The 11,676-nt window shown below is 37.0% G+C and overlaps 2 protein-coding genes across 3 annotated transcripts; both read right to left on the bottom strand.

Moving 5' to 3' along the window:
• Positions 1-464: 464 nt before the first annotated feature.
• On the bottom strand, positions 465-5,144 carry LOC148073557 (isocitrate dehydrogenase [NAD] subunit alpha, mitochondrial). 2 transcript variants are annotated; one of them, XM_087796959.1, is made up of 12 exons: positions 5,072-5,142; positions 4,657-4,722; positions 4,233-4,295; positions 4,079-4,162; positions 2,909-3,023; positions 2,648-2,835; positions 2,144-2,277; positions 1,971-2,073; positions 1,835-1,899; positions 1,677-1,761; positions 878-1,030; positions 465-791 (listed from the first exon to the last, which is right to left on the bottom strand). In XM_087796959.1, the coding sequence occupies exons 1-12, from the start codon at positions 5,096-5,098 to the stop codon at positions 708-710; spliced, it is 1,167 nt and encodes a 388-aa protein (XP_087653085.1). In that variant the 5' UTR covers positions 5,099-5,142; the 3' UTR covers positions 465-707. The 2 variants fall into 2 exon arrangements, with proteins under 2 accessions (XP_087653085.1, XP_087653086.1); XM_087796960.1 differs by lacking the exon at positions 4,657-4,722 and having other exon boundaries at positions 5,072-5,144.
• A 502-nt stretch (positions 5,145-5,646) lies between these two features.
• Positions 5,647-10,669, bottom strand: lrrc61 (leucine rich repeat containing 61). The gene is made up of 9 exons (XM_087797128.1): positions 10,244-10,669; positions 7,896-7,991; positions 7,686-7,832; positions 7,554-7,614; positions 6,764-6,849; positions 6,615-6,680; positions 6,484-6,552; positions 6,270-6,395; positions 5,647-6,206 (listed from the first exon to the last, which is right to left on the bottom strand). Exons 1-9 carry the CDS (start codon positions 10,278-10,280, stop codon positions 6,100-6,102), a joined length of 795 nt encoding a protein of 264 aa, XP_087653254.1. The 5' UTR covers positions 10,281-10,669; the 3' UTR covers positions 5,647-6,099.
• Between the last annotated feature and the right edge of the window lie 1,007 nt (positions 10,670-11,676).

Raw genomic sequence — 11,676 nt, 5'->3', positions numbered from 1 at the left:
TACTTTTAAGTTTGTATGGTTTGAGATTTTAACGCTCTCTTGTCAATATTATTCAAGACAACTTTTAATTAAGTTTCCTTATCCTGCATTTTTTAATCATTATACTTTTACGTTTGTTTATATATGGGCTCTAACATGGACAAGCATATTTCCTGAGGGGCTTCTTGAAATGTCGCCCTTTTGATTTTGTTTTGTTTCTGGGTTATCCAGCAACGAAAAAGCCAATAAGTAGACACAAGTCCGGACAAGTGTGTTATGAAATTGAAAGGTAGATGATCACTCGGTTCCCCTTTTCCTCAGCAAATGAGTCACAGAAAAAAACTTCAGGATCCTTTTCTTTTCATCATAATTACCGTCATGCTGACATAAACTTGAAATGAGAGATGTTTGGTCCTACTGTGTCCACCACCGAGTATTCGTCCTTCAAATAAAGGGTTTATGGATGACTGAAGACCAGCTGAAAGTCATTGTGATAATAGAATGTTTTTAATCTCAGTTTTAAATACATTAGCACAAACATCAGCATAAATAACACAACATCCAGCACAATTTAATAAAGCTACAGAAGGTAATACAGAGATTTAAGACAGTATTTTGAGCTGTGCAAAGAAAGTAACATTCAGGACTGCATGTTCCTGAGATTTGGTAAAACCTTCAGATAAGATATGGCATGATGAAGTTTTCTGTTTGTCCCGTCAGACGCCTCTTCACGCCGAGTCACGCACTCGCTGACAGATCGCTTCAGTGAACTCTGAGCACTTTGAGTTTCCGCCCAGATCCTTGGTCAGAACCTTGGGAGACAGATGTGTAGATGGTCATGTACTTGAAATCTGATCAGTGGGAAGGTTTAAAAAAACAAACAAAAAAAATGGTTCACCTGCTTGTCCCGGATGGTGTCGAAACACGCAGTTTCGATCTTCTGGGCGTGTGCGTGAAGACCCATGTGACGCAGCATCATGACGGCGCTGAGCAGGAGGGCTGTGGGGTTGGCCATGTCCAACCCTGCAATGTCTGGAGCCGTTCCATGAACCTGGTGGAAGCAGTGGCATCCAAGTTAAACCCACTTTAAACACACACGCAATACCGATTACTTTTCATTTTAACTTGGCTTTTAATGGGTTTCTTTTGTGATTTGTGGCGCCATCGTGTGGTGATAGTGGTCATTATCTACTGAAAGTCTCCACAAAAATAATAATAAAAAGAAAATCAAATAAAGATACGTATTTTTTTCTCTAAGTGTTATAACAAACTGTGCCTGTGTATGACTGACATCAGGCTGTGTTACTTTGGAGCAAATATTAGCAGTTAACTTGTTTAAAAGTCAATGTTTTCAACCACAGTAGTAATAAAAGGAATATAATTAAAGTGACAATTGGCCACAATTCAAAGTCAAGTACTATTTTTGATGGGATAAAAAGTTTTTTTCCAAGGTTTACTATTGATGAGAAGAATAAGTTGAATTTAAAAAGCAGTTGTACATAAAATGTCATTGGAGCACATGACTTGGCTAATGAAATGAATAGGGATTTTTTTAACCGTAAATGTGTACAAATATTAAGCATATGTGATCGAATGAAATTTATTTTATTTTGATACAAATGGATATTTTTAAACTGAAAAAAGACTGAGAAATGCGACAACAAACAACAAATGCATGTGCGGTAAAACAAACTTACAGATTCAAAGATGGCGACGCCGTTGGCACCAATGTTTCCACTAGGTGTCACACCGAGTCCTCCGATCAAACCAGCACACAAGTCACTGTGAGGATAAACACATCCAACTGTTACAATCAATATCTCAATTTACACAATTTCTTAACTTCAAATTTCACCTCAAAATGTCTCCATATAAATTGGGCATCACTAACACGTCAAACTGAGTTGGATCCTGAACCATCTGCAAGGAATCAAAGAGGTTTACGACGAGTAATGAATTGCTCGCAAACAAAAAGGTTAAATTCAACTCACATTAAGGCACACGGTGTCCAAGTACATCTCGGTGAACTTAACATCTTTGTGCTTTTCTGCGGCCTCGCGACATTTCCTCAGGAAGAGACCATCCGACATGCGCCTGCGAAGACGTTCAATGAATCAACCGGTACAGAAGAAATGGATTAAAAAAAAAAAGTAGCTTGACTTACATTATGTTAGCTTTATGAACAGCCGTCACACTCGCCCTCTGGTTGTTCCTGGCGTACTCGAATGCGTATTCTGCAATACGTTGACTGGCTTGTTCAGTAATGAGTTTAATACTCTGCACAACACCGTCAACAATCTGGTGGACGAGAGGGGAGACAGTGATGTGTGAGGTACTGATAATATTCTTCGCTCAAAAACAATTGAAGTTGGATATCAAAAATATAGCAGATGTCGGTCGGAAGGAACAATCTTATTAAGGATGTTCGATTGAGAAAACTAGTAGTCTGTAAAACACACTACTTTAAAGATTGTTCAATTAAGTGAAATATAATCTTGTGTTTTTTATTAGATATTAGTTCTCCTTCTCTCCCAGTAGATCCCATGAAGGTGGTCTTCTCTCCCTGTCCTGCTTCAGAATCATTCTAAATTTAGAGCCACTACCAGCAGATGCTTCACTGAACAGATTTATATTTTAAATAACGTAAATATCTATGAAAACCATTTACCAAATGCTCAATCCCACTGTACTCCCCCTCGGTGTTCTCCCTGATGGTCACAAGGTTGACGTCAGTATAGGGGGTCTTATAGCCCTCGATGGAAACGCAGGGACGCACGTTTGCATAAAGGTCAAAAGTCTTCCTCAAGAGCAGGTTCATTGAGGGGTGACCAGCAGCGATTGGGGTCTTTAAAGGGCCTGGAACGAAAGTTATTGGAAATGTATTGCATATATAATTTTTATTTATTTATTATGGTCCGCAGCAGGTTACCTTTAAGGCCAATTTTGTTTCGGTCCATTGATTCTTTGGCATCTGGAGGAATCATCCACTTTCCACCAGGTCCTTGAATGGCTGTGACATTCCTCTCCTCCCACTGGATTGGTGCCTAAAAACAATACAGATAAGATTGAGTGCATGAATTAAAAAAAGAAATCAAATCAAATTAATTAATTTCAAAACTTTATTAAATGAAATATTCATTACTCCCATATTCTTCTTTAAATTAAAATTGAAGTATATTCAACTAAATGTAAGCAAAAGTATATTCTATTCTTAAACAAAATATTATTTGTGGACAAACAAGTAGTTCCTATTTACTCATTCACACTGTGATTTATATGGAAGTATATCAGTGCCATCAGAATATTGAATGGTTAAATTTATTTTTTCAAATATTGAAAGGTTGAAATCATTTTAATTATTCAATATTTGTTATATTTTAACTTAAATTATTCAATTTTGTTATATTTTAATTTCAATTATTCAATTTTCTTTTATTCATAGCCCTTTTAATTCAATATTACAAAAAATTGAAGCATTTTAAATTCAATATAAAATAATGATTCGCCTTTTATATTGAAATATTGAAAAATTCAAAGCATTTTAAATTCAATATAAAAATACAAACTTGATACTTTGTCATGAAAATATCTAAACTGATGCAGCAGTGATGACGTCACCCGATTCTTTATGCAAGTATTATTAAGTAACTCGGTACTCTTTTGGTTTTGTCTGGTGTCACTGTTGAGCTAAATTTAAAAGGCTTTGTATTTTTATTTATATTTAATTAAAAAAGCTTCGAATTATTAAATATTATATTATTATATATTATTAATATTAAATATTGAATAATCGAAATTAAAATATAACAAATTTTGAATAATTGAAATGAAATCAACCTTTCAATAGTTGAAAAAAATGGCATTGATTTACTTCCATAGATTTAACTGCTCATGACATAATCAGCAGACATCGAAAATACAAGTAGTTTAAAAATGTGTTTAATTTCTATTTTTACATTCACATTAAAATCCTACTCAGTTTGTTATGACATACCAAACAAAAAGTCAAATAACATTATGTCACGCTTGCATATCCTGTTCCACTCGTAAATATCAAACCTTCAGTCACGTTCGTGACTGTTTGTATCCGGTTACTTGCCTCAGCTGCTTCAAATATCTTCATCACGGCCACCGAAATCTCGGGGCCAATTCCATCGCCGGGGATCAGCGTCACCGTTTTCAGCTGAAAACCAAATAACAGTTTGCAAAGGTTATTGAATTGATTTGTTGATTATATCAATATTCATACTCACCCCCCGGGTAAAGGTCTTGGATTGTGGGGTCTTGCTTGTTAAAGCCCCAACCAGCCGAGGCAACTGTAAAGTTTTAAGAAAAGACTCCGTTAATAATGCAAAGTGACATTTTTAATAATAACATATCATGAATAGAAGATACATCTGTTCGAAAAAATAAAGACAGATTATTAGTAGTAGAAACAAAAGATTAGTTAAGAGAGATGAGACACTGAGGTCAAATTATTTCAAAGTTTCTGTTCTGAAAATAGGATTTTAAAGCGGACAGTTTTGTCTGCAACCAAAATAAAGTAAAGCAACATAAATATCTGCAAACATTCATACTTGGAAGAAGAATCATGTCATACACTTTAATACACCTATTTTCAATCCACAGAAAAATGGTTAAAGAATCAGTAACGTCCTTTAAAAAGGCTAAACTTACTTCTTGTGTCTGGTTTCTATCCTTGCCATTGAACGATAATCTCCATTTTGTTAGTAGGTTAAGAATCTGCAGATGAGGGACAGTTTATAGTAGCTGCTCATGTGTAGGTCAAGCAGCCTGTGAAGCCTTCATGGATGATGTCGCAACTTCCTTTATTTAGATCAAATCATAACCATGTCTTTATTTTAAGTGATCAATCTAACGTTTAAATAAATCCAACTTGAATGTAAGGTTGCTATAGTAACTACATGGAAGCAGCTTAGGCGTTAGCATCTTAGCATGCGAGCCGGCTGAGCTTCGTTATCCCATTGCTGGATTAAATGAGAGAACCTTGTCTTTTTTTTTTGTTAAGCGGGTTCTCAAACAGTATCCAGAGGGGAAACTACTTCTGTGAGTGAATCTGGAATATACTTACAGCTGACCTCCAAGCGTTTCCTGCCATCCTCAGCTAGCAACCAAGGTCGATGGAGAAGATCCAGCTGTCAGTGTTGGGGGAATAACTTCCGGATAACGGGTTTACACTTTTCAAAACAAAAGTTTTGAAAAAACGAATTCGATATATGATTGATATGCATGGCAAAGGCATAACAGCGTTAATCTAACAATATTCACTAAAGACACCTTACCAGCGGCGAATTATATTTCCCTCTATACATTTTCTTGTGTAAAAAAAATAAAAATAAATATGAGTATTTCCGGTATGAACGCAACGGGGTTCTTTTTTTTTATCGTTAACTTATCATTGTAAACGAAAATGTATATTATTTACTTATAATAAACCTCATTCAAATTCTATTGGCCTAAAATAGCACATTTGAATGTCATTTTGAAACACTTCAAGACAAAGTTTTAACAGGATATTTACCCAACATAATGTATATACTACAGTATTTAAATATATTAAACAGATTATTTCAACTACTCATGATAGTTAGGGATCTAAAATACAACATATGCACTTACGATGTCACGACTCGACAAGACAAACAATTAATCATCATATATAGCTTTATTTTCCGCAGGTATGCCATTTACTTTGTCAATAAAATGCTTAAAAAACAAGTATAAAATGTAATTGTATACTTGTACATTGCAAAAATAAACAAAGAAAGTGCTTAGCAACATGGCGGCTACAAAATACACAGAATGGAAAGGCTCTTGATTGAATCTCTACGGAGTTTTAGCAGCAGAACTATTGGCGTAGACGCAGCCATTCAGCGCGGACAGGATGCACACTGTGCAAGTAAAGGAAAGTGAGCGTCGCCGTGGATAAAGGTTTTTCAAACAGCTCGCCCGTATCGTCTGATACATAATGCATAGGATGTCATAAGATCTCGAGCGCTGCACAACGAGGAGTATGGCGATGTTTGGTAAGCATTTGGATAAAGCTTGGTCATGTCAAACCATACAGTACAAACAACCATGTCGCTCTCTTCTAACGGTTCAGATCGCGTACTGCTTCGGCTGCTTCTTCAGGCTCATGGACCGTTCGGTCTGCGAGATGACGTGAGTCGCTCTGTTGTTCAGCAGCCTGCACTCGTGCAGCACATCTGCAAACACAGAAATCTGTTGAGGAGGATTCTTTGTCGTCAAATCCTACACGATCAACCCACCATTGAACTGTTTATAAGCTTCTTCCACGATGGCGTTGTTGGATCTCTTTATGTCCCAGTAGTTCTCCTCCACCCAGGGTTTGCAGTCATGATGCTCCATTAATTGTCCATTCTTGTATGAAGCAGCTGGATATTTTTTAAGGGAAAAATACATCTTAGAAACTTAAAAGAAGGCGCCGAGTTGACGTGTTAAACAAAAGAATGTTGGACTCACCTTTAATTGTGTCGTCGATATCTTTACACAACTGGTACAAGTCACTTCCACGGCCGACGACTCTTTCACCTTCGAGAGAGATTTCAAATCCTTTTTAAGATGCGTTTTTAACTCATTTATTACACACTTACCATCCAGGACTTTGATGTGAGGAAACATCTCAAGGACGATGGCTCTGTAAGAAGCGTTGCGGCACACTGAAACAACACGACGCAACTGGTCAACGGTGGAAAAGGCGTAAATAAAAACTAAATATATTTAAGCTTTTAAAGGGAATAACCTGGATTGGAGTAGTTGTAGGTGTTGTCTTTAAGACGAATACTTTCCAGCCGTTTCAAAGACTGAAGGCAGTGAAGGTTTTCTGTGCTAAAACAAAACAGAAAAGTCATTTATTGGAGATTTTTACACAACTTATTCATCGAAAACTAAAATCATTTGCAATGTAGCGCTATACTTAAATAAAAAAACGTTATAATTAAAGTGCTAATAATGTGAAAACCAAACTAAATGCAGTTAGTCTCTCATCATGACCATGTTCTGAAGTTTTTACTTTATAAAGTTCTCACCCGTCTGAAATCTTGGCAAACAAGAGGTTACGAGAGCAGAGTCCATTATGACGTAATAATGGCTTCAGCCAGCTGTAATCACGCCCCGCTTTGTTTATACAACGAGTTCCTTGGGAGGTTGAGATTTGACTTGACCAATAACAGCAAAGTGGTTTATGGTATATCAGATTTTAACTAAAGAAAAACAAAACGTTTTCAGTGGGCGCAGCACAAGATCAATTTCAAATGTAAATATTTCAATTACAAAATCATTTTGTACATATACAGTACAATAGAGGTCCAAGATAAATTGAAGAGACACTTGAACAAAAACACTTTATTAGCCCTTTAAGTTTCAATAAAAGGATTTTAATAAACAGAACTTTTGATACAATACAATTATTGGTATCTTGATAAATAAATGTGAAATTTATTTTTGTTTTTTCAGTATTTTATAGGAATATTCATACAGGGTTAATCTTTAACAACAATTGAACCATATTTTTCATGTTTAAAAATCATTACCTGGATATGAAATTGCCAGCCACGTTAAGATTCTGCAGACTCTCACAACCGTGCAGCGGCTCTGCAAACGACGAGAATTTTCACACAACAATCGCACTAATCTTTCCGTTTATCCGTCGAACAAAGACTCACCTAAACTACAGATCCTGTTGGAAGACAAATTGAGAACGCAGAGAAGCCGAAGCGACGACAGCGCCGATAAACTTGTGATTTTATTCCCAGAAAGGTCCAGTCGCTCCAAACTCATACATTCGCCGATGCAGCCCAGGTCGTGGATTCCTGAGGGAAGAAAACAGATGTTTGAAAAAAACACATTTTGCACCACGTTTAAGATGAACTCACCAAGACATCTGAATTTAAGGAACAGGATCGACTCCAGCTCGAACTCCCCCGTGTGCGACTTCAGCACTGCCGCACTGATCTTCTCGAACTCTGCATCTGCACAAAGCAAAGGACAGAATAAGAACCGAGTAGTCGCCGTTTCCCTTCTTCCAACCCCTGCAACACAACCTCCTTCTCTTCTCTATTACTCACAAAGCCAAAGCTTGGAGCAATATTGTGTCTGTTCTATTTACAGAACAGTGGGCGCAGATCATTTGTGATTTTTTTTTTTTTTCTTATTCCTGCAAGTATACAAATCAACGTGAGGTCATTTTATCCCATGATGCAACAACATTGTTTATAACATGCATCACATTATCATGACATAAGACTGGACTAGAAAATGTGTTATTATATTAATAATATAATTTAATATTGTTAAAATTATTGGACAAACAACTTGGATTTGCAGGCTCACAATCATCATAAAGTAAAAACTAAATGTTTTATTATTAGAAATATGTGACCCATTTACCTTCACACAGATGGATGTCTGATCTGTCAACTATGACAGCCAAATAAAGTGTGTACAATTGATTAAAAATGAATATAAGGAAGATATTTTCAAAAATTATTTATCGTATTCAATTTGTGTAGGTACTCATTTATAACGTTTCACCTTTTCTTGTGGACATTTTTGGGGGGTTTTGATATTACAAATGACTAATTCTTGAATCACTTGTGTTTTAATGTGAAACTCTTGGTGTTTTATTGTACTCTTGGTGGCTGCTTGAAAGTGCAGTTTGTGTTTTCCAAATACATAGTATTACATGTATCTGCTTCGATAACAAAATAATAATGGAAAGATTTCAAATAGTGAATGTTGAAAATGCTTCCCAAAAAAGTGCATTTCAACAACCCAAATCACGTTTGAACAGTGGCGGGCCGTGCATTTCACACATACGCCTTCAGTGGCGCACGTTTGAATGAATCCACCTCTCAATAACTACTTTAAGGTTATTTATACACCACAGGGATCTGACCGTGAACTGTTATAGGTCAATAAAACGACAATCATCAAATTAACATCAGTGGATTATATCAAAAAATCACTCCCACTACAGTCCGTGTGGTTTCCACGGCCACGACACACACGCTCTGCATCAAAAAAATATATTCACATTTAAAAAATACCAAGTGAATTTCAATAGTAGACAAATATTCAATGACTCATCACAGATTAAGGGGAAACGGAAAACATTTCAATTGACTGACAGAATTAACATTATTCTAATCCGAGTGCAGATCCAACATCTGTGAGTCTAATAGAAACTACACATGCAAACGGTCAGAGATTATATTTCGTAGGTTCCATTCCAGGCCGGGACAACCTTTGTGTGTGTGTGTAGAGTATGTTCTCCCTTGAATTGCTGTCATATTTATTTAAGTGCATTTTCACTGTTATCCCCATGTTGCATGGGTTTACTCCGGGTAACTCCGGTTTCCTCCCACAGTCCAAAAACATACAGAGGTTGATTTATAACTTTGGGAAATTGTCCGTAGGTATGAGAGCGTGTGAATGGTTGTCTGTCTTTGTGTGTCCTGCGACAGACTGGCATCCTGTCCAGGGTGTCCCCTGCCTCTCGCCCTTTGATACTGGGATAGGCTCTGTAGTCTCCCCATGACCCCGACCCCGGGATAAAGCGGTAGACAATGAATAAATGAATGAGTCTTAGGGAACCCGGGTTTTGGATTGTCTTGCATGACAACAATTTATTTCAGTGATAGCAACAATTGTATTTAGAATGTTTAAAGATGGCAGCTTGTACATGATCAACCATTAATGGACATGGCTTTTTGGTGTGTTTTTGACAACATAATGACATTTCCAAGGATCTTTTCACAGGCTCAGTTGAAAATGTAATCCATAAATCGTGTATTTCTGAAACCTCCACACTTCAGATGAGCAGATCTCAGTCCATTCTCTAGAGAAACAGAGCCAAGAATATAATGTTCCGCCACATTAGCATCTCCTCCAATGAAGTGCGTTGGCAGCAGCTAACGCTCCTTCTCGGCTGCAGACGCCAGCGTCGCCAGGAACCGACTGTGCGTGTCTTCCATGAAGGGGATGAATCATCCCGGATGGAGGAGTGGGAGGGTTATTGAAGTGAAAACGATCATTTGCAAAACTCCCTTCATCTCGAACGATGACTGACGACACACGGAAACATGAGTCAGCAGCGGCGACAACACCGCACTGTAGCAGCGTTAGCATCAACAGTTAGCGAGCTAGCATCATGTTAGCATCAACAGTTAGCGAGCTAGCATCATGGCGCCATAGCAACAAGCGCTCAAAAACAAAAACTCACCTTGTTCCTTGTCTCGCTTCAGCTCCATCGTAGGCATCTATGTGCCGGGGAGACTAGCTAGTGGTGTGCGTGTGGAAGGACTAGAAAAGTGAGGAGGAACAAGGCAGGAGCGTGGTGAGGTATAGTGTCATGAGTACTGGTGCAGCAGCAGCAGCTGGCAGGTGGATTTATATGTTGCTGAAGCTTAACCTCCGGAGGCGGAGGATGTTTCTGGAGAAACTGTGTTTGTTTACTGGATGCAACAGGCGCCATGCATGGTTTTAATGAAAAAAAAATAATACATTTAGTAGTTTAGTTTTAACTAGTTTAGTTTGTCCATGCTTGGACTCATCCCTTAGAATTAAAGAAGTATATTCAAGTGTAATATGAGTATACTCACTTTAACTTTTATCTGTGCATTAACTTTGTTCTTTGTTTACATTCTGTTTATTAGTTGATTATTAAAGTTTGTTGATTATTTATTTCATTTTGCTGGTTATTTATTTTCTTGAATGTCTTAATTAATGTCTGTTTAAGTCTTTAATTGTTTTAAGTGTTTAATGTGTGTTTTTAAGTATTTATGTTTAGCATCATGGGTCACAATTTAATTTATGCTGTATGTCTTAATACATGCATATTTGACCATAAAATAACTTGACTTTACTGGACTTTATATCAATACTATACTTGAAGTTTACTTTTGACAACTTCAAAATGGTACGCTGATGATACTTTTACCGTAGTATACTTTATGAAATGTACTACTGTCCTCTTTGGGTAACTGTTTTATTGTGGTGATCCAATTGTGCAAAGGATTGTGGGAGTGGGTGATGGGTGGCACAAAACAAGACTTTGGTGTTATTTTTAGATGCACACATTTGCTTTGAGGTATTACCCCAATTATAAATCTACATGTGTATGATCATGTAGTGATGTCACATTTGCATTATCTTGATGTACCTTGAAGACACACGCACACAAAATAGAAACATTAAACTTGCCTTTTTTTGTATTTCTTTGAAAACTGAGTCTCTTTTAAAATGTTTGGAAACATGACTGTGTTCTTGTTTCTCTGGCTTTTGATGCTGGTGTATCTATTGTAACAAAAATATTTCGGACATCCAAACACCAGGATCCTGCATGAGTCCGATAAATGTAGTGCATTTTACCAAAACACATACTCTTAGTATAACCTTAGTACATTGGTAGTATAAAGAATGTGTATTTTTAGTAGTTCCAATTTAGTCTGAGAAGTATCCCATTACTACACTTTTAGTACACTATAACTTTAGTATTTTTACTATATTTATATTTGGTGTACTTCATAAAATAATCTAACTCTTTATCCCGGGGTCGGGGTCACAGGGAGACAGGAGCATATCCCAGTATCATAGGCCGAGAGGAAGGGGACACCCTGGACAGGACGCAAGTCTGTCACAGGGCACACAAAGACA

Source organism: Callionymus lyra, chromosome 8, assembly GCF_982586985.1.
Source record: "Callionymus lyra chromosome 8, fCalLyr1.hap1.1, whole genome shotgun sequence".
NCBI lineage: Eukaryota > Metazoa > Chordata > Actinopteri > Syngnathiformes > Callionymidae > Callionymus > Callionymus lyra.
Note: the sequence above shows the minus strand (reverse complement) of the source record. Positions and strands in the feature narration are given on the sequence as shown.

What these genes read in the sequence shown, in the direction of transcription:
- lrrc61 (XM_087797128.1), bottom strand. Translation starts at nt 10,280, where the DNA reads ATGCCTACGATGGAGCTGAAGCGAGACAAGGAACAAG. An exon ending in CCTTAAATTCAGATGTCTTG is followed by an intron (nt 7,833 to 7,895) that starts GTGAGTTCATCT and finishes TTCTTCCCTCAG; the next exon opens with GAATCCACGACCTGGGCTGC. An exon ending in TCACATCAAAGTCCTGGATG is followed by an intron (nt 6,553 to 6,614) that starts GTAAGTGTGTAA and finishes TCTCTCTCGAAG; the next exon opens with GTGAAAGAGTCGTCGGCCGT.
- LOC148073557 (XM_087796959.1), bottom strand. Translation starts at nt 5,098, where the DNA reads ATGGCAGGAAACGCTTGGAGGTCAGCT. An exon ending in TGGACACCGTGTGCCTTAAT is followed by an intron (nt 1,900 to 1,970) that starts GTGAGTTGAATT and finishes GATTCCTTGCAG; the next exon opens with ATGGTTCAGGATCCAACTCA. An exon ending in TTATATGGAGACATTTTGAG is followed by an intron (nt 1,762 to 1,834) that starts GTGAAATTTGAA and finishes TTATCCTCACAG; the next exon opens with TGACTTGTGTGCTGGTTTGA.